The sequence below is a fragment of the Enhydra lutris genome, unplaced genomic scaffold (assembly GCF_002288905.1).
Source record: "Enhydra lutris kenyoni isolate GAN:26980312 unplaced genomic scaffold, ASM228890v2 scaffoldscaffold1, whole genome shotgun sequence".
Lineage (NCBI taxonomy): Eukaryota > Metazoa > Chordata > Mammalia > Carnivora > Mustelidae > Enhydra > Enhydra lutris.
In genome coordinates, this window is record NW_019154085.1 from 768,047 (window position 1) to 795,120 (window position 27,074).

The following is a 27,074-nucleotide window of genomic DNA, read 5'->3' on the forward strand; positions in this document are numbered from 1 at the left end:
GAAACAACACAGGCGGAAGAAACCAGGACAAGTTATTTGAAATTATCAAAAAGGTAAATAACATTTATAAAGATGCCAAATGAAAAAATTTTATCAACAATTAAACTTTAAGAGTAGAATAATTTTCTAGACTAGTGTTAGGGATTTGGTTTAAACGTACACAGTCAACCAGCATGGAAATGTGTAGTCATCGTAAGGTCACCACTGTGTTGACATTGCAAGTGAGTAGAGACATCTTTTTAAGCTCAGCAGTTTTTAGGGGTACACATTAATGGGTATCTCTCTGATTTGCTCTCCCTAATCCACAATTGTGTCATTTTTTACACACAAACAACTTTGTAAAAGCAGCAGTATACACATGTTCATGTAGATATACACACACACATATATTGTATTATCACCCTGTATTAAGCCGTTCCCAAATTATGAAAATGTTGGTGTTTAGTATTACAAATACATATATATCATGGTCCATTCTTTTACTTACCATGGTTAGTTTTTAACAATGTTGAAAAAACTTAATACTGTCTATGTTTTAAAATAGAATGAGGCAATTTTTTTGATCTTGAGTTAGAATTTTTTTCCCTCAATATCCAACCACTTATTTTAGTCACAGAGGAATTTCATATCTTGGGAAAGGACTTGGGTATACAGAAAACTCAATTTAAAATTTTAAGTTTTATAGAGTCTAATAATATTAATATAGGACTAATTTTAAGTAAGTTGCATTTGCTTATAGAATCTATCAGTAAGATAGATACTGAAAATTGTGGTTGGTACTATCAGAATAATAAAAACAAAATAATATTATTTATACTTCTTGAGTATTGTCTATAATATATTTTCTAAGACTTGCAGTATTCACAACGATCACTTCTGAGGGACGGTGAAGCCTTAAAATGACCTCAGCCAATTTGCCCTTTAGAGGGCAGCAGTACACTGCTAAAATAAAATGATGAAGTCTGGGTATCTCCCAAAAGGAGTTTAATGCACTATAAATTCACTTCGAAAAAATATGAATGGATGTCATCATTTAAAAATACATGAAACATTTTAAAAGAATTAAATAAAAGAACGAGTTTGTGAATATATAACCGCCTAGAAGGAAATCAATTTTGAATATCCTATGGTTTTAAGACTTCTGTGAATTTTTTGAAAGAGAAGATATAGATATCATAAAAGTTGGATTAGATAATTTTATTAAGTATCTTCTACCCTCCAGCTTTTGTTACCTTAATGATCTACATCGAGTTAATGTCAAGTGTGAGCCACATTTCGGTAGTGTTAGAACTCTTTATGATAAAATAATTGGAATTTTTTGTTAATTTCTATATGGGTCATAAAATGATAAGTAAGCCCTGAAATCTTAGAAGGGTTAAAAATATAGCTTTCTATACGTAATTTATTATTATTCATTATTATTCATTTCACAGTAATAATTTATGAACATGTGAATTTTATCTCAACCACTCATCCAGCTTTTAAACTTAAAAAAAAAAATCAAAGTTTAATTTATAAAATGCCAAATCATCATTTTGACTTCTTGGATAACTGAATTGACAATTTTTTCAACTGAAATAAACTGAGCTGACAGAAATGACAGAACAGTATATTTCCAGGTCCCAAATCTGATCAGGTAGAATAACATGAAGCAGAGATTTATTGTGACACACAGATCTTCATCTACTAAAGACACGGATACTGAATTAATGAAAACACAGTTTTCATTAATTGGCTAATTATCAGGTGAGCTAACTATTACTAGTTAAACCTTTAAGTAATGTTGAATTTTATGCGCCTGCGCACTCGTGCGTTTTCAACTTCCTATGTGGTTATGGGCAAACAAAAAAATGTAATTTGAGTCTTATCTCTATGATATTTTAAAATAATTTTATACCAATTACATAGCGTCCCTAACGCCAATCTCTATAACATACATATAAATAGCTTACCAAAATGAGTCAATAACCATTTATTGACATACAATTTTTTCTCATTTCTTTTCAATTATGTGCCTAATATTTTATGCTGATGAACTTATTTGAATATGATTGGCTTTAAAATATCTCTCAAGGCATATCAAAAGTTTCTGGCACCTAATAATGTGGGTACTCCAGAATTATAATTTTCCTTAATGTTCTTGGAAGTCCCTGAAATTCTTTTTTTTTCTTAATTATATACACAACTACTTTTCTCTATAGAAATTCATCATATATATATTATAGCACTTATATACACATTATCTATAAAACAGCATTTTAGAGAGTTGGTAAAAATATTTTTCATAGATAAATATGTGAATATAAATAAAAAAGTGATTAATGAAAAAATATGTGCTTTCCATTCATCACTGAAGTTACAATTGTCAGTTTGAAATAAAAAATAACTAAAAGCCTTTTCAGAGTAGTAGTACACTTGCAAATAATTGTAAATCGTGCTTACATTCTCTTTCTTGAAGATTTAGAATATAGTCCCTGATATTGTGACTTAAGAGCTGTGAGAAGCTGGAAGACTTTGCATCTAAGACCCTACAGTGCATTTTACTGCGAGCAGACCCACGGCAAGTATCAGTGTATGGGCACGATGCGTTTTTACACTCTACACACATTTTTATGTGACCGATAAAAATCTGACTTATCATCAGTTCTATAAATATCTGATCTTAGAATCAGATCACAGAATCTCAAAAGTCACATATTTAATTTTGAGAAATGAGCTAGGAATAATAATAATCTGGTATTCTCAATGATATGGCTCTACACAATTACTTCAGAAATCCCTGTAGCGCTCCTCAGACAATATGATGGTCCCCGATTCCCACATCAACGTGACTTCAGATGTCTACAGACACAGTACCTCAGGCAGGTGCCCGCAGTGTAATTCTCTACCTGTAGAACCCAGGCGGGGCTTCATCTACTACCTGAGTTGCCGTACATATTTAGGACAACTAGTTTCTATAAATAGTAACTTATATGAGATTCTTTCTCATTGATAATTCCTCTGGTTCTGATTTTGATACACCTGCTAGTACTTTTCGTCATGCCGAACTTGTATTGTACATTTTCTCTATTAAGCCTGGGCCACCGAGTTCAACTCGTTGTTGAGGATTGTGCCACCAGATGGTGGTCGTCCGCCACGGAAGTCAAAGTTGGTGCCCGTTTCTGTCCTTGTCGTAGTCACACTAGCTCATGTTTACGCAGTACTGTGCCCCAGACATTTGGCGATTATATTACTTAGTAATCACACCAACCTTCGAAAGGTATTCTCTCCATTTACAAATTACAAAACAGCACCTCAGACACTGACTGCTCAGTTCGCACCACAAGCACTGGCTGTAGAACTGACCCCCACCTCATTTTACGCCAGGCAGCCCCCACGCCCATAGTCAAGTGATATTGCCAGAGATCCGCACGACCGAGGTTCCTCAACAGGCATTTTAGGTCTAGCACATAAGATTTAATTCTAGAATTTACACTCAATACATTTTTTCTCAAACTGACCTTATTAAAACTGAAAATGTTTCAGCTATGAAAGGTAGGTAATTCTATAGCAACTTCCCAAGTGAAACACTAAGAACTGTAGTTCATTAATTTATTATCTAATTATTCATCTTTACCATTCGCACTTTAATGTATTTCTTAGATGAATCCCATACTAGAATACTCTTTTAAGCAGTCAGCCTATGACCCACCCTTGGCAGAGCGTCCCTGACATGGGGGAGTGATGAGGTATGGTCTCTCCGGTGCGGTGCCCTGCTGCTCCACGCAAAAGGGATGAGAGTCTGTCTTGGTTTTCATTTCTCACCTTGGATAAATCTTGAAAGTTAACAATCCTGTGTTGATCATGGGTCAGGCACTGTGCAGTCATGGCAGATAAGATAGTACATTGGGGGGCAGTGGCGCCCCCCATCATGTAGCCTGTGGACACTGAAGACTTACAAACATTCAAGAAGTTCAAGGTGCTCGGAGAGCTCAGCTTGTCTGCAGGGTCAGGGACAGCTTTCCTGAGACTCGAAGCGGAGACTTAAGCGAAGTGTTACTGACAAGGATCCGCCTAACCCCACGTAACTAGAAGACATGTAGGGGGCCGTGGGATAGGAACTTAATGTGATGCAGCCACAGGAACAGAATTGTGGTTTTTAGTGTATCATTTTTATAATTGACTTTTTGCATTTTATGTCTCACTGTCCCCTCCCCCTGTCCCGGGACGTTGGATAGCAGGTTCATGATAATATTTGGGGACATGTCATGTCATTCTCCCGGACCTTGTGTGGAAACCAAGAGCTTTAAGGTAACTTGCTGTTTAAGAGTCTACATGCTGTGCGATCTTTTCACGAAAAGATCTGGTTTGTCTGGCAGCGAGGAACACAGCCAGACGCTCTGTGCCGTCTCCGTGCCGGAAAACGTGCCAGGTGCTTTTGTGCAGTTTATGTAACAACCATAGGAACAGTTTCTGCATCACGTACGTATCAGCTAAGACACTGGGGGTCAGAGCCTTTTCATAACTCATCTAATTCTGCAAAGCTACCATGTGGCAAACCCCACGCGTGAACTCAGGCCTGCCTGATCGTGAATTGTATGAAAGACACCTGTCTTCCTCCCAGCGCTCCCCGCGAAGCTCCTCTCTCACTCTAAGGGAATTTTTAAAAAAGAGCTTATCGCTAATATTTTTATTATCAAAAAGTTTATTGTATTTCATCCTCCCTGCTGGTTGGACTGATTAAGAAAAAGCCTACTATTGCCGTGTGAGAGAAGTGATAAAATCTTCCACGTTTTTCTCTAAGATGATAGAGCCCTAGTCCAGGAAGTGGCCCACCGCTATAAAAAGACGGCATGACCTTGGCACCGTGTGATAAATGGTATCTCCAAAATCGCATTGATTCTGATGTGGGATCAGCTATTTCAAGATTAAAAGCAAAACAAAAGCAAAGAAACCCCAAAACTGGTTCAGACTGTGCAGCTGGTTTCGTGATCTTCACGTCCAGCTTTCAGATTGAAAAAAAAAAAAAAAAAAAAAGTTTTCTAAGCCAGAAAGTTTTGGTTTGTTCTGAATTTATGGAGCGATTTTAAACTCCGGCTGAATTATAGATGGTTTATTCCAGTTTCTTGGAGGACTGTACCAGCCTAACAACGTCAGGAAGCTTCGGGTGACCCGGCTCGCGTCTTCTCAGCCTAACTCAGGGACATCAGAGTAGGTGAGTACTGGAGACCCTTTCTCCTCCCATTTTCAGGACCGGTTGCCTGCTTTTTTCCCTTTTGGGACTTTATTCTCTACATTCCTTCTCTTCTCAGCTTCCAGAATATTAGAAACCTTCTTTTTTGATAAGTGAGACAAATGAAGAATTAGAGCCCAGATTCTCATTTTATAAGACACATTATAGTGTTTACTTTGTTAAATAGTGTCTCATCTTTAGGGAGTTTTTATAACAATATTTTATTTCCAGTGACAATTTAAGTCTCCCCTGTGAAAGTGTGAGATTCTTGAGAACTTGGTCTGAGTCATCGCTGCTTCCCCAGTACCTACCGAGTTCAAGCACATAAGATGTAGTGATTCCATCTTTATCAAAGGGAAGTACATTGAACGAAATCCCCCTCGAGAGTGGTTGGGTATGAAATAAGAATGTGTGTGGAAGTCTTCGGTACGTCGTCAACATACCAACAGAAGCTGTCACTTCTGTCTGTATTGTCTCGCTACTACCGATGACTTGAGATCTCTACCAATAATTTACTAATTTGCCACAAAATGCTAAGAAAGAAATATATAATAATAATCACTATACAATTTTCTTCTTGTTCTGTGCTGATTGTTAGTATTTTATGTTCAGATACGGAGATTCATAAGATTAGAACTAACTTGTATTAAGCCAGATCTCCTAATGTCCTGTTTGACTAGATTCTCACACTGGACTTATCTTGGAAGTTGTTATCTTGAGAATAAGGCAAAAAGTGAATGTCTGTAGTTTCCTTCCCTTTCTCACGCTTTTCCCAGCTACAGGATGGCACCAAGGTTCACAGCTGTTTCTATAGTACTTTGCTCCTTGCAACTGTCCAGAGATACTTCTGAAAAAAAAGAAGTCTTCCTTGCTAATGTGACTTTTTTTGGTCTAAGTTTTGTGGGTTTTTTTGACAGATTACATGTAAGACATTTCTCAAGAAGGATGCCACTTCCATAGAAGCTAATTTTCCCACACAATGGAGAAAAACATATTACATTTTGGGATCAAAATTGAGAGCTTTAACTAGCCGAAAAATATGAATGCTTCTAATATTTTACCTGTAATATCTGCATAATCTTCAGTTTCAAGGACAGCACTAAGAGGGGCAGAGGCACAATCAAGCAGTAGATACACAGACACCCAAAAAATCTGTTCTTTCTTCATTGTATAAATCATCTCTGAAATACAGAACCCAGATATATTTAATTAAAAGTTAATGTCAAATTATCTGTAGACGAGTAGGAATCTGATGCAAATCTCCAAATGTAAATTTCTATGACACTTCATGTGTCCTGGCCACAGACTCCATGAGTCGTGTTTAAAACGTGTGTATATAGCATTTGACATTGTAGATCCACAAATGTGCAGTGCACACGTCTAACACTATTCAGGCATGCGGTTCACAGTTCAACCTCGAAAATGCAAATGAAAATAACAACTGATCAACATGCCTAAGTATCACTAAGACCTATTTTCATGTACAGCTCTATTTGCCACATCTCTCTCGCACCTATTCTTTGTCAGTCAGAATTAACTATATTTTAATATTCTGGCATTTTTCTATTATTTCATTAATGCAACTTTCAATTCCCGACTTCTCTTTCCCATGACTTCAGATCTTTTCTTCAAAAAGAAAGACATTTTCCAAAGTTTTGTCTTTGTTTCCTTTAAAATATATTTGTTTGTATAACCAATTTTCAACCCAGATTTTCTATGAGACAGCAGACAGAACCGGAAAAAAGAAACCTGTGGCGTTCCAGCAAGTCCTTTACCCCAGTCTCTCACCCTCAACTTAGGGAGTTATCCGATTCCAAAGAGTCTCACAGAAAAGTGACTGGAGTGATAAACCAACACATTTACACTCTGAAGGAAACAGATTTCAGCAGGAGAGTGAGACTTCCTCTTTCAAAATGATTTAGAGACCCACAATAAAAAATAATGGGAAACCACACTGAAATTTGTTTAGGGTCTTTCTACTTCGGATTCAGAGGCAGAAGGAAGTGTGTTCATACAGCACAGGAAGAGAAAAAGCAGCAGCATAGGAACCTGTCCAGCCACGGATGTTATCGGAGTCAGGAGGGAAAGAGAAATCTTATCAGTAAACCTCACAAATGCAAGAACAGATACTCCATCTCAAATAATGTAGAGAATTCTGTTTACTCCTCGAGTGAATCATAGCGGCAATATCCAGCATTACGGTGTGTGCAGCTTTATACTGAACAGTAAAGTAATGCCGTTTGGGTTTAAGCTTCATTAAAATCACTAGTGAAACGTACAACCTATTTTTTCACAACACTTTGTAAGTGTTAGCATGTATTTGATTTTCTGTCAGTAGCCACGTTATATACCTTCTATGTCATACCTAAACTGAGTCCACAAATATATATGTGTATATATATATGTAGGTGTGTATATATATACATAAATAATTTTGAAGAGTCAACCAGCTAAACTTCTAGTCTTTAATCTTATGTTTGAAAATGTAGTTTTCAGGGCACCTGGGTGGCTCAGTGGGTTAAGCCACTGCCTTCGGCTCAGGTCACGATCCCGGAGTCCTGGGATCGAGTCCCGCATCAGGCTTCCCTTGCTCTGCAGGGAGCCTGCTTCTCCCCTCCCTCTGCCTCTCCCCGTGCTTGTGCGCTCTCTCTCTCTCTCTCGCTCTCTCTCTCTCTCTGTGTCAAATAAATAAATAAAATCTTTAAAAAAAGAAAGAAAGAAGGAAGGAAGGAAGGAAGGAAGGAAGGAAGAAAGAAAGAAAGAAAGAAAGAAAGAAAGAAAGAAAGAAAGAAAGAAAGAAAGAAAAAATGTAGTTTTCAGAAGGCCTGGGTGACTCAGTTAAGCGTCTGCCTTTGGCTCAAGTCCTGATCTCAGGGTCCTGGGATCGAGCCCCGAGTCAGGCTCCCTGCTCAGCAGGGAGTCTGATTCTCCCTCTCCTTCTGCCCACTCTCTGCTCATGTTCTCTTTTTTCAAATAAACAAATGAAATCTTAAAAAAAGAAGAAAATGTATTTTTCAAGGACTCTTCCGTCTCCATTAGTTTCTTTCAGATGTACAACCCCGTTGTATTTTGAGTGCAAAATGTAGCCTAAGTTCGTGTCCCATCACTTAGGAACAGGCTAAAGTTGGGTGCCTACGACTTTGATGAGAAACTGGGGTCTCAACCCACCAAGTTACTTTCTTTACAGCTAGTGGCTTACAGTGTCGTTTAATTTCAGTCGTTTCAGACTTTCCTCGGTTGCAAGGATCAGCAGCAGATCCAACAGTTCAGGCCGTTTGGGTCAAAAGGCCATCGGCTCATTCAGTCCCCAGAAGGTGGAAAATCCCAGATGGGAAGGAAGGTTTGGGTGGGGGGTGAGCGTCGGAGGCCGCGGCGCCCCGTGGACGACTTTCAGCGTCCCTCAGCGCAGCGCGGGTTCTCCACGGAGGCGGACGCAGCGACCTGCTATTTCCAGGGTTTTAGCCTTAAGAGATGCTTCCTTCCAAACAGTGTGACCGGGGCACCTGGGGGCCTCGGTGGGTGAAGCCGCTGCCTTCGGCTCGGGTCATGCTCCCGGGCTCCTGGGATCAGCCCCGCATCGGGCTCCCCGCCTGCTCGCGACCTCCGACCGTAGGACGCATGACTAAGATCTGCAGAGCCGCGGGCGGCCTCTTCGCGCCGACGAGGGCCGAGCAGCTCGCGGGCAGCCCCGACGCTTTCCCGGTGCAGGAAGCGCCGGTCCCCGCTGGGCCGCGCGCCGGGCAAAGCGGTCGCAACGCGCGTCCTCGGGAGAGCGGGGCCCGCGCGGACCCTGCAGCCTCAGCGCGGCCTGAGGGCCTCGGGCGCCGCAGGGCGGTTCGCTTCCGGGGGGAGCGCGTCGGACGGAGCGAACCCCAAGCCCCGCGCGCACTGCAGCGGCTGCGGCCGACCTGAGCCCCCGTTGCAGCCGCGGGGCCGCCCGGAGCGAGGGGCGACCGCCGCGACCGCGGGAGAAACCGCAGCCGCAGAGCTCCGCGGGGGGCGGCCGCGACCCCGGCACTAAGGCGCGGCGACACCCGGACGCGCCCGCGTGGCAGGCGGAACGCGGACGTGTGAGGGTCGGGCGCGGGCCGTCGTCTCGGAACGGAAACGGCGGCGAAGAGGCTCGGGAAGAGGCCGCCGCGGTCCCGGGGCCGGAGACGGGCGGCGCCCGCGGAGCAAGAGCGTCCCGGCGCCTCGCGGCCCCGGCTCGGGCCCCTCCAGACCCGCGCGGCGAAGCCAGCGGCCCGGCGCGTCACGTGGGATTTCACGCCGACGCCAGCGCGCAGGGGCGGGCGCGCAAGGGCGGGCGGGCGGCGAATCCGCACGTCGGAAGGCGCCCGATTGGTCACGCGAAGTCGGCGTGGGCGGGCGGGGTGGGGGCGGGCGCGCAGGGGCGGGCGGGCGGCGAATCCGCACGTCGGAAGGCGCCCGATTGGTTACGCGAAGTCGGCGTTGGCGGGCGGGGCGGGCGGGGCGGGCGGGCGGCGAATCCGCACGTCGGAAGGCGCCCGATTGGTCACGCGAAGTCGGCGTTGGCGGCGCGGCGCGGCCTGCGACGAGAAGCCGGAAACGCCGACGGCGTGTGAGCGGAGCGCCTGGAGGCCGCCGCGTCGTCGGAGGGGCCCGCCGCGGGGTCGCTGTCCCCAGACCGGACGGAGCCCGAACTCCCGCGCGGTGGCGTGAGGTGGGGCCGTTCAGAGAGAACCAGGGCTCGATGAGACGCGCGCTCGTACGGTCGCGGCCGCGCAAACACCCTCCTCCTCCCTCTCCGCGAGGACGCAGCGGGCGGCCGCGAGCCCGGAGCCAGGAGGAGCCCCGAGTCCGGCGAGTCCCGTCTGATTTCTGGTTCGATACCAGAAGGTCTTTAAGCGAGAACGCGCCGTGCGGACGTGTCGTGTTAGCGACTAATTGTGCGCTGCGCTACGTTAAACGCTACGAGATGAGAAGCCTAGAGGACGCCTTGATCCTTAGGAATTTCCGCGTGACCGACTGAACTGAATAAAAATGCAACGTTAAGCGCCTGGATAAACGGTCAAGGATCTTTGTATCTGCCAGGCACACAGTAGTAGAAAATGGACGTACGTTAAATTATTTAACTTGAATGAAAATAGTATTTATTTTGGGGGCAACAAACTAAAAATCCTAAACTTACCTCTGCCAGCAACCTGTTAAATAACCTTTGGAAATAAATTTATATATATATATATATATATTTTTAATGATTTTACTTATTTATTTGACAGAGAGTGAGAGAGCATAGCAGGGGGAGCAGCAGAGGGAGAGGGAGAAGCAGGCTCCCCGCGGAGCAGAGAGCCCAACGCGGGGCTCGATCCCAGGACCCTGAGATCATGACCTGAGCTGAAGGCAGACGCTTAACTGACTGAGCCACCCAGGCGCCCCATATTTTTTAACCTGATTTATAAAACACATGATTTTGGCCACATTGTCCTTAAATTCCATTCAAGTTCTAAAAATTTATGCATTTTAATTAGCATATTTTATACACTCCACAGAATAATTTATAGTTATGTTGTAGAACTTACATCTTCCATTCACTTTAATGCTAATCTGCCGCGTCAATTTTATCCTTTTAGGTCAAGATGTGTTCTCAGAATATAAGTTCAGCAAGATGTTATTAGCTGTTATAAAAAAATAAGTGTTCATAGGTTAATACCTATTTAAGTCTGAATTAAAAACCTTATATAGGTTTCTCAACTGTAGGATGTTTCTAGGATCCTTACTATGGGAGTGTGCAATTGTATCTTCTGTGGGAGAGTATAGTCAATGTATTTCCAAAATTATATGACAAGGGGCTATTTTCCCATAAAATATTTTTGGAAAATTCCTTGACAAATAATGTTACATTTAAGGAGAAGTCAGTAGATTATCTGATCTAAAAAAAATATTAAAAAGCGTGGTGTGACCTGTGCTTTAATAAAATCCGGCATGGATAGCAGGGCGTGGAGAGGGGAAAATTTAAGTGGAACTGGCGGCTGGAAAGTCGCAGAGGATCAGACTGAAACTATGAATGGGAACCGTCAGTGGAGCTACAGGGCCAAGGGCAGGTCTGAGAGACGTTCTGAGTGGAGTATTGCGGACACTGAGTAACTGAGTAAATACAGGATGTGAAGGACAGAGAATTCAAGTATATCCTGGGTGATTTATTGTGCTGGGCACACAAATAGGTAAATTAATGTAAGTACTGATTGGCGTGCGTAGTAGGGATGAATTCAGTCTGGACAGGTTGTGTTCTAAGTGGACCTGTGTAAAGGCAGTTAAAGACATCGGACAGGGGCTGGGAAGTGTTTTGCTGAATCATCATCATCGCGAGGCAGGGTCATTTCACCAAGGGAAACGGTGCCAGTAAGTCATTCCCAGCTCCCCCTTCAACTTTACTTCCTACACGTCTTTCCTGTAACTGCTTGGCTTTATGGACACTGCCTACTAATCGCCTGGCTTCAAAGAAACTGCTTATTTTTAAACAAACCATACTCATTCTAAGTGTACTACACTGAAACTCCTGTTTCTTGTGACAGGAATGCTGTCCTCCAAGACCCTGGAACAGCAGACTCCTCCTTTAGGAGCCTTTCCAGAGATCTCCCCCAGAAGATTTTCTTCCAGCACCAGATTTAAAAAGTAAACACCACTGTTTCCTTATCATTTTCTACCCCAGTAACCTGGTTTTTCTTTTTTAAGTTTCTTTGCCTTTTCAGTACTAAACTGTAGAAGTTCTTTATCTGTTAGAGATATAGATTCCATGCCAAATGAAAACATTATATATATTTTATCTTGGTTTATGTCTTATCTCTTCTTTTTCATATACGGGTCTTGATGAGCACAAGTTTTTATTTTTAGTAAATTCGATTTTTAAAAATAAATAGTTCAGTAGCTATTAGTTTATCTACAAGTTGAACAAACATTGCCCAGTCACTTTTAGAATACATTATTATCCTCTAAGAAAATTCCCCACCATTAGCCATCACCTCCTTGCTTCCCAATTTCTGTCTCCGCATATCACCTAATTCTGGACAGTTCATATAAATGAAATAACGCACTCTATGGCCTTTTGTGTCGAGCTTCTTTCATTCATGTCTTCAAGGTTCGTCCATGTATGGCATATACCAGTATGTCATTTCTTTTTATTGCTGAAAATATCCTATTGTACAGAGATACCATAATTTATCCATTTATTAGTTAGTGAGCATTTGTGCTTTTTCTACTTTTGGGGGACTATGAATAATGTTATGAACATTTGTGCACAAGTTTTTGTGCAGACATATGTTTTCCTTTCTTTTGGGTATATAACTAGGAGGGAAATTACTGTATCATATAGTAATTCTTCTTAATATTTTAAGGAACTTTCAGATTATTTTTCAAAGCAGTTGTACCATTTCACATTCTTACTAGGAATGTTCTGCTTTGTTTTCTGAATAGCACTTATCACTACTTATATATTTATTTTTGTACATGTTCACTCTCTCCATCACTAAGCATTTTCCATTCAAGCATAGACACTTTATGTAGCATTCACAGGTCCATGTTTAGTACCCGAAATAATGATTGAGTAACACTTGGTGAATAAACGAATTAACTGGGATATACTTTGTGACTAAAATTAGGTTACAATATGGATGTTTGGATATATCCATGCAGTTTTATTTATTTCTCTCAGTCCCACCAAAAAATAAAGAGATTAGAAGCAAATGTGACGAGTGGTCATCCATCCGTATTTCTCTTTGTAACAGTGTTTTTCATATTGCTTATTCTCCTTTTCTGGAAGTATGAAATATTTCAATTGATAAATTTGCTTATATTTTTTTAAAAGAGAAGGTAAATACAGTAGATTTTGTGTTTATAAAATTTTGCTTAAGTGGTAGGTATTTTCCAAATCAAAAGAGGAATAAGAATGATTGCTTAAATCCAATCAAAATAAATGGCAGCATGTAGGAGAAAGTGTGTGAAAGAAAGGGAAGTGGTTCTTCACTTCACTAGGAAGTGAAGAGCCAGAAATGGAAAGGAAAAGGGAAGAACCTTGAGATTTTCACTTATTGAGGATATAAGCTTATCTATGAACTTCAAATCAACTATAATCCTCTTAAAAATCTTACCTATATGAAATCTTATACCCATCTTAAGAAAACTGAGGCTCGGAAAAAGGGCGTAACTTTTCCAAATAGAATGAGACGGAGCTAAGATTGCACCCGTATCTCTGTAACTCCAGAGCTCATGGTCATCTCACCAGACCAAGATGCCTTCCCAACAACTGGTCAGTCTTCAACAATGTCTACAAAGCACTCTGCCTATAAGGTTACTCTGGTTTGCTTGGCAAGTATATCACTGTATAGAGGTGGCTACATTCCTTAGGGAAATCAAGAACCATCAAATCAATCCAAGTAATGTCCCATGCTATAATCCCAAATAATATTTTTTTCTTCTTCCCTTCCTCCTTTTTTTCTCTTTCTCTTGTTTTTCCTTCCTTCCTTCCTTGTTCCCTCTACCCTCCAATGCTGTCCCCTCCCTTCTTTCCTCTTTTTTAGATTTGTTTAGCGGTTAACAAAAGGAATGTGGAATGAGACTCTGCCGTGGGCTCAGTTGTGTCCCCCTACAGATTTGTATGTTGAAGTCTTAACCCCCAGTACTTCAGACTGTGTCCTATTTGGAGATAAGGCCTTTATTTTTTTATTTTTTTAAAAGATTTTATTTATTTATTTGACAGAGAGATCACAAGTAGGCAGAGAGGCAGGCAGAGAGAGAGAGGGAAGCAGGCTCCCTGCTGAGCAGAAAGCCCGACACGGGGCTCGATCCCAGGACCCTGGGATCATGACCCGAGCCGAAGGCAGAGGCTTAACCCACGGAGCCACCCAGGCGCCCTGAGATAAGACCTTAAAAGAGGTAATTGGGGACATATGAGGTTGAGGTGGGTCCTAATCCAATATGACTGGTGTCCTCATTAAAAAAAAAAAAAAAAAAAGAAAGAAAGAAAGAAAGAAAAAGAAAAATTATGATTCAGATACATACAGAGTAAAGACTTATTACCTATTAGCCCAGAAGAGAGACCTCAAAAGAAATTAGTCTGTGTTGACACCTTGATCTCCAACTTGCAGGTCTCAGAGCTGTGAGGAGATAAGTCTCTGTTGTTTAAGCTACACAGTCAGCAGCACATTTCACGGCAGCCCTGGAACAGTGGTACAGACTGTAAAACTGAAATTCCCGCTCAGCAACTGACCAATTATCTGAATTTGATAGTACATCGATCCCCTCTTTGCCTCTGTTTACTCGTTTCTAAAATGGGTATTTCACTAGAACCGCTCTCAGGGGAGTGAGGATTAAAAGGAATGCGACGGGAGTCGACTTTAAAGGCACCGGGGTGGTGACCAGCTCAGCGAACCGCAGCTGTCACAATCCAGGTCAGTAATTCCTGGCCGCGTGCGGGGCACAGTGTAAAACGCAGCTCCTGTTCGCGGCGTGTGTCCTTCCTTGAGAACGTTCTCCCAGACTCTTCGAAGGTCTAAAAAATACCTGGAAATAGAGCACTGATTGGGAAGAGTTCAGGGACCAACTGAGACCTTTCAGGTCTCGTGTGGTTGCGTGTGGAACGGCGGGGCGGCGCGTGGACACGCAGCAGCACAGACCTTCAGGGAAAGCGAGTCTTGTCAGGCTGCGGCCGGCCGGGCGGAAGAGAGCTGGGAGGGAATGGCCGCGGGTATGGATAAGGCTGGGAACTTGGGATTCAAAGAGCAAAAGCTCCCAGAGAATGGAAGGGACCCAGAGCTGGAAGCAGCGCCAGGTTCTAGAGCATCGTTTCAGGAAAGGCGAGAAACAACATGTGGACAGTCGCTCAGCTGTCATTCCCAACTTCTGTTGTTCAATCACCTTGGCTTTTTAAGATTTATTTCTTTATCTGAGGGAGGGAGAGGGAGAGAGAGCACGCAGGGGGAGAGGCAGAGGGAGCAGCAGACTCCCCACAGAGTGGGGAGCCCAAAACGGGGCTTGATCCCAGGACCGTAGGGATCATGACCCAAGCCAAAGGCAGTCGCTTAACCAACTGAGCCAGCTAGGTGCCCCTTATTTTATCATCTTTAAATTAATCTGGAAAAGTTATATACTGTGTTTATTTGTATATCATCAGCATGGTGCTTATGTAATTTAAACTTCCTAGCTCAAATTTTCTTTTTCACATATTGTTGAACTTTTTTGAAGTCTAACTCTTAATCTCGAGATCAATGCATACTTTGCCATGTCGAAAAGAAGATCTTAATTCCATTTGGCTGCGTCTTTGTAGTGCACCAGTGAAAGACAGGAGAGACAAAATGTGACAACCAGAAAAGAGAAGAAAATAGCTTGAAGGATAATTCCAGTTTTCTGCTCAGCAGTGGCTAATACTGTCATCCCCTGGTGCTTCGCACTGCCGTCCACCCAAGTTGGCTGCCCCTGGGGAGCCACCCTTCTGCCCACTAACATCTGAAGCCTGTTTTTATCTTTAACCTGTGTGCTTCCTTGGCTTTTTTTCATTTTGTGTCAATTTGCAGTACCCAAACCCCAAGGATAATGACTGAAGAAAGAAGAAATTAGGATAAAACTTATGGTGGGAAAGCAGAAAGATTAAAAACCCTATAAGGATTGTAATACTTTTCTCTTTAGGTTTTGAAGTTCATTTTTTACAAGTAGTATTTTCAACGGAAAATTTCCAAATATTCATAAGGACTAGGGTCCAAAAATGGATTTTTGTTAAAAACTATTTTTAATAGGCTTCCCACTCTTGTTCCTGAATGCAGAGTTTCTGAACTTGTACCATCTCAGGGAGAGGTTTGAGAGTCAGACTTTTCTCGGGAAAAGAGTATTTTTTTAACAAATACATTGTGGGAACGCAAATGTTCCGGCAGCTCTCCAAGAGAGGTCTGAGGCCGTGTGACCGCACACCCGCCACTCACCAAACTCTGACGAGTCAGGTCAGGGCCTTCTCTATCTCTGTGTTAACTTTCCCCCAGGCCCCACGTTCTTGGGACACCGAGTCATCATTATAAACACTGTTTTGGCATCGGGATTATTTACCTACGAGATAAGATTAAAATAAAGATACAATGTCATGAGGTTCTGACTATATGGAAATATACACCACATTTATTTTAAGAAATACTGAAAGTGGGGCGCCTGGGTGGCTCAGTGGTTAAAGCCTCTGCCTTCGGCTCAGGTCATGATCTCAGGGTCCTGGGATCGAGCCTCACGTCGGGCTCTCTGCTCAGCGGGGAGCCTGCCTCCTCCTCTCTCTCTCTCTGCCTCTCTGCCTGCTTGTGATCTCTGTCAAATAAATAAAAATCTTAAAAAAAAAAAAAGAAATACTGAAAGTACAAAGATATCATTATAAGACATCTTTTTTTGTAATATTTTATCATTTTTTTGAGTGGTTTCTTATCGTTCGGCTTCTGTGTCTTGACAATAATGCTGTACAGCCCGTGGGACAGATACACTGGATTTATGTTAGCAGTACGTGACTTGTCTCCCGACGTCACATGCCCAGCCAGCTGGTGAGTGACAGAGGCAGGACTCAATCCCGGACTTCCCCAGAGATTTCCTTAAAATAAGCAAGACTCATGGGACAGAGATGAAATCCGACTCAGGAAAATATAATTCAGTATCTTAACTACTTATATCTGTCTGTCTTTATTTGTCTTTGAAATATTAATCTTCATTGTGAATCAGAGACTATGACTAGGAAATATCACCAAAGGAACTACAAGATAAAAATCAGTTTCTCTGGTTTGCTAATCCTTTAAGTCTAATTCATTAACCAAAACAAATTTTTACTGTTGTTATTATTATAATTTTTGATTTATTGAGTTGCCTAAATGTTTCTATTCCTGGTTTAAAATATATACTTCATTAGTGATTATATTTAATACTGTGTAAATATTTCTACATCATTCTATCCATATATATGAGAAGTTGGTTTTTGACTCAACCTACCTAAGCACATCCACTAAGGGCATAGGTCAAGGCCTTAAAAATCCTGGGGGGGTTGTCCCTTACCTTGAGAAGAGGACACAGAAGTTCACCCAGCAGTCAAAGACCCAGGGAACAGAGCGAGTCTACACAAAGGGACATCTAAGAGAGGTGCCTGAAAATCTATGAAGTATCATATTTTCTTTTTTTCCCCAAACTTTAGAGTAAATAGAAGCTACATCTACAAACATTAAAAAAAAAAAGTCTTGACTAAAGACCAAATCTGAAGGAGCACGTGGCTGGCTCCGTCGGTCGAGCATCGGACTCTTGGTTTTGGCTCAGGTCATAAACTCAGGGTCCTGGGGTTAAGCCCCGTGTCAGGCTCTACCACTCAGCAGGGAGGCTACTTGTCCCTCTCCCTCCACCCTTCTGCCCTTACTCTCTCCCTCAAAAAATTAAATAAAATCTTTTTAAAAAGAGAGAGACAGCAAGAGAGGTTCATATGATCTATAATATTATTGCAAGTGGAAGTGGTGAGACGTGGGCTGATCTGTCAGTAAAATACAAGGTAAATTCAAGCTAATTTGATGGTTAAAATTACACGGAGGATGAGGAAGAGAAAAGAATCAAGCACAGCTGCAGTTCCGGATTTAACAACGGCGTCAATGAATCGTTCCAGGCAATGAGTCGAGAAGCCTAAGACAAGGAACCTGTTGCTTCAGGAAAGTGATGAATTCCGTGTGACGCCGTTTGAGTGTGAAATGTGTGTGAGACATTCATAGTGTAAGGACCTATTTAGCCAGAGCAGCTCCATCTCGGTTAAACAGCCATTGTGTTGTTTGTGCAGTCAACTTGAACTGACCCTGTCCTCCCCCAGCCCCCCAGAGGAACTTACTTAGAAGCAAGTCTGGGAAACCGGTAAAATGTGGCGGCCAGTCCCTGATAACAGAGCCCAGAACACAAGGACGAGTCAGGCCAGGTGGAGACAGCCAGTCGGTAAAGCGCACATACTGTCTCCCTAACCACCAAAGAACGTAAACCCCGCCTTTTGGGCACCAACCTTGAGCGCCAGTTCTGACCAGAGTGATAGGTTAGTTCAAACAGCTGCTGTAGGGTAAACTGTAATTCAACCGGCCACCTGCCTGTGGCCTAACACGACTGTGCAATGTTACCGTCTCACTGGCCACCGACGTGCGGCCGGGCTTTTGCTCTATACAAGTCAGTCTGTGAGGCTGGGAGGGGTCGCCCTCTTCGGAGGCGGCCCTGACCGTTCAGTCTGACTTCTAATACTCAGCGTAAAATAAAGCTTTAAATAACATTCACCCTGCCTGTCTCGTTCTTTAATAACGGACCCTGACAATAGGAGCCATAAAACGAGAAGCCCAGGATGTAGACGTGGAGCTCCGGGCAGATCTCTCTGCGGGAGACAGAAACGTGACAATCGAAGTGCAAAAGCTCATTACTTCCGTGGACTGGAGCGCATGAAACGGACTTCGCACGTACTTGTACAGCATTTGCTCTGCAACAGGCATTCTCCGTCTTCCAGGTGGTTTTACAAACTTTAGTTTCTGTAATCTGTGACTCTACGAGGTCAGTGTGAAGACTGGAAAGGGACACCCTAGAGCTAAAGTCCACGGAATGAGGAAGAGGAAAAGAGATCTGAGAAGACAGCTAAGAACTCGCCGGGGAAGCAGGAGGAGACCTGGCGAGCGACAACGGCAGGAGCGTTCAGGGAAATGCGCACTTCGAGTCGACAATGTCTAAAGCACAAAGGGTTCAAAGTAAGGCAAGAGCTAAAAAAGCATGCGTGGGGTTTTGTGACCGTGACATTGTCATCGCCCTTGCAAAATTACAGAGGATTTGGTTCGGTTTCGTGGGCAGCAACAGGTGAGCTATCGAAGGGACTGGAACAGAGGCTATGAAAACAGCAAGTTAGGATACCATTTTATGAGTGTATCCTGAAAAACAAGGGAGAGCGTTGTAAGGGAGACTTTTGTGGAGGGTATAGCTTTTTTTCTACCACTAGAGAGAGGGAGACAAAAGCTAAAACAAAAATAAAATGAACAGAGCGGCCCTGGGGGGCTCGGTTGGCTACGCTCCCAACTCTTGATTCCAGCTCAGGTCATGATCTCAGGGTCCCGGGACTGAGCCCGTCAGGCTCCACACTCAGCACGGAGTCTGCTTGGGACTGTCTCTCTCCCTCTGCTTCTGCCCCTCTCCCCACTCCCACACATGCTCTCTCTCTTTCTAAAATAAATGAATCTTTGAAAAAATGAAATGAATAGAGGGCCCTGGGCAACAGGCGAAGAGGGTCTAACTTTGGCCTGAAGAAAAGAGTATATTCCATTAAAACAGCATGTTGTCTTTTTTTCTGGGGGTAGGGAGATAGAGGGATGCGATACATGTCCAAGTGTGTGCATGTACGTGTGTGTGTTGAGAGCTGTTAAAGGACAAGTAGAAAGTAGATTTTCTTGCTGTGGTTCAATTTTCTAGGTGAATGAGAGGTTGAGATTGTTCAAAATGTCAAGAAGTAGTGGGCTTTTAAAAAACGTGAGGGTTTGATACTTTCTCTAGATGAAATAAAAGGACATATTGAAAATTTCTTATTAAAGGATTTATGGGTTTCTGGAATCCAAAAATTATCAAAGCATAACAATTTATGCCTCAAAATCAGTGCTCCTTCTTTCTCTCCAGATATAAAAATTAAACTTTTGAAGGATTCAGAGTTGGATTTATGAATTGGACAGACATAAAAGACAAGAAGGGCAAGACTTTGAGGAGTGTTGGTCTGAGGAAATATACAAGTAAAAATTGTTGTTCGTGCAGAAAAATATGCTCTAGTAAGGGAATTGGATTAGGCCAGTGAGATTATGGACATATTTTGAACTTTTTTTAATGATTTACTTATTTATTTTAGAGAGAGCAACAGAGCGCATGTACAGGAGCAGGGGAGGGTCGATGGGAGAGGGAGAGCAGCAGACTCCCTGCTGACCAGTGCCCACTTGCTCAGGGCTGGACCTCACAACCCCGAGATCAGGACCTGAGTTGAAATCAAGAGGGGGATTCTCAGCCGACCGAGCCCCCCAGTTGCCCGTTATCTGTGACGCCTGGAACTGCTGTTTCCGTTCTCTTACTTGCTGTGTATTTAACAACCATTCTTTACCACTTTTCACTGGTATCAGCCGTCTGTTCGGACTCCAGTTCTCAGGGAGAGATAGCCTAGTACCGCCCCAGGAATAAATTTATTAATAATAAACTCTTTATTAATCCACATTCATGGGTGATTCCACTCCCCTACAGGGATTGGTTTAATTGTCTCTACATGATAAATCGCTAGCCAACGACACGAGAAAGAAAATACGCCACTTTCCAGGGATGGGCACTTTTGAACAAGATCCTTTCTCTAAATGGAGCCACACAGGAAAGGCCACATGATGTCCCTGTTCACTGGCCTCGATGCGGTGCCTTTGGCTGAAGCAACCATCATGTAAGACTGAGAATTACCTGAAATAAAGCTGCATGTCAGGGGCGCCTGGGTGGCTCGGTCGGTTAAGCCTCTGCCTTCCACTCAGGTCGTGGTCCCAGGGTCCTGGGGTCGAGCCCCTCATTGGGCTCCATGCTCAGCGGGGAGCCTGCTTCTCCCCCTCCCCCTGCTTGTGCTTTTTCTGGTCTCAAATAAATAACTAAAATCTTAAGAAAAGAACTAGCTGCTCTAAGTGATAGAGAGAAAAGGGCAGAAGAACCTGGTTTGCTAACCAGTCTTGAAGGCTGTTACCTCTCTGCTTTGTGTGATAAGACCATGTAACCTGGTACGAGCCTCATTGTTTAAGCTAGTGGTGCTGCGGCTTTGTCCTGCCACCAGTCAGATGTGACCCAACTGGCAGTTACTTTGCCATTTTTGCTTCCACAAACTAGTTATGAATCAATTTTCAGCAAGAATCAATTTGCTTTTACTTGGAGGATGTTTAGGAGATGAGGAGATAATACCTGTACCACAAAGCCCAGGTCAGAATCCCCTTTCCTTATCATAAAACTATCTGACATTAAAATAATGCCTGGTGGGGGCTCCTGGGTGGCTCAGTTGGTTGGACAACTGCCTCCGGCTCAGGTCGTGACTCTGGAGTCCTGGAATCGAGTCCCGCGTCTGGCTCTCTGCTCAGCAGGGAGTCTGCTTCTCCCTCTGACCCTCATGCTCTCTCTCTCACTCTCTCTCAAGTAAATAAATAAAATCTTAAAAAAATTAAAAAAGTAAAATAATGCCTCAGGTTTCATTATAAAAGAGTCAAATTTTTAAAGTTTTTTTAAAACAGTTTTAGTGTCTTTTATTTTTTTTATTTTTTAAAATAATCTCTCCACCCAACATGGACTGAAACTCACCACCCTGAGATCAAGAACTGCGTGGTCTCCTCCGTCTACTGACTGAGCCGACCAGGAACCCCTGCACAGTGAAATTTTTAGATTATGTTTCAGAAGTACATTCAGAGGAAAGGTAAAATATGGGAAACAATGAAGGAAAACACAATGCTTTGGTAAGTAAATAATATTAGAAACACAGAGCGGTTCAAAAAGAAAACAAAACCAAAACAACCACCAAGAAAACCTTCTGAAATAATTGCAGACTATTGACTCCACTCATGTTTACCTAAAGATTGGCCAATTCTCTAGGAAAACATCTCTTGGGTCTGGTTCTTATTACAGGAAGTGACATTTCCAGAGATTTGTGTAATGTAAAATTCCCTAATGTTAGTTCATAGGTCAAATCCTAACAGTGATCTGTAGTTTGGGTTGTGACAATCTCATTGATAAAAAGCTTTGTTACTCTTTCTTTTACATTCAGAAGCAGCGCTCAGATATGATTTTATAAAGTTTCTTCTAAGAATAATACATTAAAAGCTGTTCACCATGTAGGCCTAACTTCTTCTTGTCATGTAGAATGTAAGAAATGAAAGTAAAGAAAATCCCATGGAAAGGAAATGGTGACACCAGGGAGAAAGAGTGAGTATCTTCATGTTACAAATAGACGACATGTATAAACTATTTATTTAAAAAATAAACAAGGGGCACCTGCGTGGCTCCGTGGGTTAAAGCCTCTGCCTTCGGCTCAGGTCATGATCTCGGGGTCCTGGGATCGAGCCCTGCATCGGGTTCTCTGCTCAGTGGGGAGCCTGCTTCCCCCCGTCTCTCTGCCTGCCTCTGCCTACTTGTGATCTCAGTGTCAAATAAATAAATAAAATCTTAAAAAAAAATAAACAAAAAATAAAAACTTAAGTGGAGAATGTATATACAACTAGAGATAAAAGAAACCATAAGGATAAGTATTTTTTAATGAGAACACTGAATCCCAGAAACAGATTTTTTCCCCAAAGTCTTACATTTGCAAATTGGTGGAATTCCAATTCAAACAGGAATTTTGACCATTCAGGAAAAGGCAACGGCACTTTCTCTTCTCACAAGAAAGACCCACTATTCTCGCAAATATCTTCCTCTTTTTTTCCCCTAAAGTGAATTTCAGATTATCTACATTTTCTAGAAACTAATATTCATCAAATTGTAACTAGGGGATTTTTATTCTCTGTTTTGGGCCTAAGTCTTATAAGTAAACTAAGTCAAGAAGAAACTTATCAGTTAAAAAAATTAAAAAAAAATTTTAGGGGAACCTGGGTGGCTCAGTCAGTTAAGTGTCTGCCTTTGGTACAGGTCGTGATCCGAGGGTCCTGGAACCAAGTCCCAACAACTGGGTCCTTGCTCAGCAGGGAGTCTGCGGCTCCCCCTACTTGTGTGCTCTCTCTCTCTCTCTCTCTCTCTCTCCACCAACAAATAAATAAAATCTTTAAATTTTTAAAAAAATTTTGTGTGTATAATTTTAAAAAGGAAAAACAACCTCCCTCTAAACAATAATAAGAAATATTAATTCTTACTGCTAGTTAAGAGAGAGTAGAGACCTGAGAAATAGAGAAGGAAAATTGAGACGTGATGGGAGGAAAGAAGGAGAGTAAAGAGATAATTAAAAGTTATGATAGGGAAAATGTAAATATGTAAGAATATTTCTAAAAATCTTCCAAGTCTGAAGACAATATGAAATGGATCTTTTAATACCAAAACTACAGTGGGCAAAAGGAAGCCAAGTAGAAACACATGATAAAGGAAATAATGTCGAATACCAAGGAATCTTCATGATATATTTACCCATAATAATCAAAAGTCTTTTAGAAAAATATGCATGGAATTATTTTCTCTAAGTTTTACAGTTAAATTCATAAGACTTTTTTTCAAAAGAAGGCGGCATTAATTTATTTGAGTTCATCTTTCCTCATCATGGTGACTCTGATTCCCATACTAACCCAGTTTAGTTAAAAGGAAGCTTGTCAGAGGTACTGTTTTCATTTCTTTTTTTAAAGATTTTATTTATTTATTTGACAGAGAGAGAGATCACAAGTAGGCAGAGAGGCAGACAGAGAGAGAGGAGGAAGCAGGGTTATAGAGGAGGAAAAGGGTTATTACTTCCAAATATTATCTAAAGTTTTCATCCTTAGGCACAATAAACTGCGACTGTCGGTGACCATACCCATCCTGAGTTCAGCTTCCCGGAGTCGTCGTTATAAAGGAATAGGCAGCCCCAGGGAGCTAAGTCAAGCACTTCTAGGAACCATGAGTGTGTTCACCTTTAGCTACTTCCGTTCAAGATGCAAAATGTCAGACCCGTGAAAGAATGAGAGCTACGGGCCCAGGGAATGAAAGGCAATGGTGCCACTTCTTTTCTGATTCAGAGCATCCTACAAATAGTTCTCTTTTTCCCCTGGTTCCTTACAACTAATGCTCATTATATTACATTTTTATAAAGATGAGTTAGTTTGTCCAAATTATCATTTCTTTCTTTCTTGTCCAAATTCAACCTAATACATACTCATTTAACCAGGAATTGGGTAACATCTTCTTGTAAATGCCCTACTTAATTCCTTTGATTGTAATTTTCTGAGAATAGAGAACAGAGTGTTGATTTTTTGGTAAGCTACTTTAAATCTTAATGATTAAATTGATGTATACACTATTAAAATGTATGACATTGCATACTTTTTGTATCATGCAAAGAATCTAATATATAAAAAGTATATAGTGGGAAAACCTGGGTGGCTCCGTTGGTTACGCATCTGCCCTTGGCTCAGATCATGATCCCAGGGTTCTGGGAAGGAGCCCTGCATCAGGCTCCTTGGTCAGCAGAGAGCCTGCTTCTCCTTCTGCCTGCTGCTCCCCCTGCTTGTGCAGGTGCTTTATCTCTGTGTTTCTCTCTCTGACAAATAAACAAATAAAATCTTAAAAAAAATAAAATAAAAAATAAAAGGCATATAGTTAATGCTCAACTTTGAAGATACTAAAAATTGAATCTGCTTATTCAAGGGTAATGATAGAACTGAAAGTGATCTTGAAATGATTTAATCTCCTCTTTGGCTTCTCAAAAAGATCTTTTCTCAAAGATTTCTTTTTCATGGGATAACTTCATGGCTTATCTCACACCAAGAACCTTATAAAGAGGGGCGCCTGGCTATCTCAGTTGGTAGCGTATGCCACTCTTGATGTCAGGGCTGTGAGTTTGAGCCCATGTTGGGTATAGAGATTGCTTAAAAACAAAAATCTTAAAAAAAAAAAAACTTTATAAAGATAACTTCTTTATTTTGCCATCTCCAGGACATGTTACTACTTGTTTCTCTTTTTAACCCTAAGTCTAAATATTGTTTTCTTTAGATGTTTAATCACGTCCCAGATAGATCCTTCACGGTGACATGTAAGCTCCTGAGGGAAGCTACAGACTCCTTTCTAAAATGCAGATACACACGCGCACAGACACTTTCTCACACACGTTTCTGAAGGCCACGCGTGGATGCCGCTCATTGCTGTCTTTTTGAGTGAGGCGTCCGGTACCTACTACAAGGACAGATGGTCCCTGTGTCTCTCCGGCTCCTCAATACGGAGACGGCGGTACGGAATACGGCAAGTGGTGGTGGGAAGAGTAACGTCGCTGGAACAGCGACCGGCAAACAGTCATTTCAGGGACCTGCGGCTGCTTCGCCGCTGTAACTCACGAGCGCAATCCTGGAGCGCTCGAAAGGAGATGAGCACGAAAGAAAAATCTCTCCTGCCATGTGAATCGAAGCTCATCTAAACTCTCTTGATTCAACATCTTTCCTCAGGATTTCCTTAAGAGAAAACGTACAAAAAGAGGTTAATCCTGGGAGGTCTGGAACCGGATGTAATAAAATTGTTGGCACCGAAAGAAGGGCCTAGGCGTTTCTAGGAAAAACGGCTTATTTCGCAATTCTTTGATAAACCGCATTAACATCAGGATGTGGACGGATAATGATTTCTCATTGAGTAACTGCTTCCTTTCCTCGCAGACTGAACCACCGCGCTAAACGAGGTTAAAACCACGGAACTCAAACCGGACGCGCAGAGACTCAAATAATGCACCTGCTCTCACCATGACTGCGCAGTCAAAGGCTTGATACGCGTTTTGTCTACAGTATTTACCGTTTGGGTCATGTTTGCTTCCCCTGGTATACATGATTGCGTTCTGAGGTACCGTCGAGCATCCCCACTGATGCCCCCGTCACCGGAGGCGCGGCGAGAGAGGGGCTGCGCCTGCGAAGGAAAGTGGCCCCCGAGGGAGCGTGGTCCGCGCAAAGTAGTGAAGACGCCAGGGCCTGTGGCTACGCGCGCAAACGTAAGACTTTCTAACATTTAAGTCTGTTTAAAAGGTGATTAGCGCCCCAGTTTTGACAAATGAATCATAGTAATATGTTAACAAAAGGAGTTTGGAACAAACGGCTAGTCTTTCCAGCTTCATAAATTTTCTGTAAATCTAAATATATTTAATTAAAAAGACTTGTTAAAAGATAACTCACTGAAACCAGAATAATGACAGTGTGTCACTAGTAACATACATGGAAACAAGATGTATGACTACAATAGCACAAAGGCCAAGGAAGGAAAAGTAGAACTTTACTGTTCGAAGTTTCTTATGCTATAAGAGAAATGGCTTAAAATCTCTTGAAAGTAGACTGGGATATATCAAAGCTGTATATTCTAAGCCCCAAACAACTGTTAAAATAAAAATAATGATAGCAAATAAACCAACAAAGGAAATAAAATATTATCATACATAATACTAAATTCAAAAGAAGACCCCAAGTAAGTAAAAAAGAAAACAAAAATAGGACCAATAGAACAATAGCTTAATGAGAGACTAAAATCCAAACATATCAATTATCACATCAAATGTAAATGCTCTAAGTTAAAGGCAGATAGTGTCTGGGGCACCACGGTGGGTCATCAGTTAAGCGTCCCACTCTTGATTTTGGCTGAGATCGTGATCTCAGGGTCCTAGAATCAAGGCCTGTCTTGGGCTCTTTGCTCAGGGAGGTTGGCTTCTCTCTCTTTCTCTCTCTCTCTGTCCCTTCCCCCGCTAAAGCAGGGGCGCGCATGCACACACACACACACACACACACACACACACACACACACACTCTTTCTCAAATAAATAAAATCTTCAAAAATTAAGTAAAGGCAAATTTTGACTGACTGAATAAAACATCAAGACCAAACTATATGTTGCCAAAAAGCCCATTTTATATACGAACACAGAAGGTAAAAGTTCTTGATGTAGACTGATAAAAGAATAGAGAAAGTACAAATTACTCATGTCAAGAAGTAGAGGTTTCACATCATTATCGATTCTAGTATAAGTTAATATTATAAACAAATTTATGCCTATAAATTTGACAACTTAGATAAAAGCACCAATTTCTCAAAAGACACAAACTACCAAAGCTCACTGAAGAAGAAATAGATGACTTGAATATCCCTATAGTTATTTTTTAAAAATCAAATTTTGTAATTACAAACCTTTCTACAAAGAAAACTTCAGTCC

General features: G+C 42.0%; 1 protein-coding gene across 2 annotated transcripts in view; it reads right to left on the reverse strand.

Annotated features, from left to right (window-relative positions):
* Window positions 1-27,074, reverse strand: part of LOC111145643 (tissue factor pathway inhibitor) — a 64,175-nt gene that overhangs the window by 32,527 nt on the left and 4,574 nt on the right. Inside the window, exons 1-2 of one of the 2 annotated variants that reach the window (XM_022500713.1) lie at window positions 10,756-10,816; window positions 6,274-6,393 (exon numbers count right to left, since the gene is read on the reverse strand). In XM_022500713.1, coding sequence (XP_022356421.1) covers window positions 6,274-6,391 — 118 coding nt within the window. In that variant the 5' untranslated portion in view covers window positions 6,392-6,393; window positions 10,756-10,816. Of the gene's footprint in view, window positions 1-6,273; window positions 6,394-10,755; window positions 10,817-27,074 lie in introns of those variants that run through there. The other variant, XM_022500703.1, reaches the window with a different exon arrangement.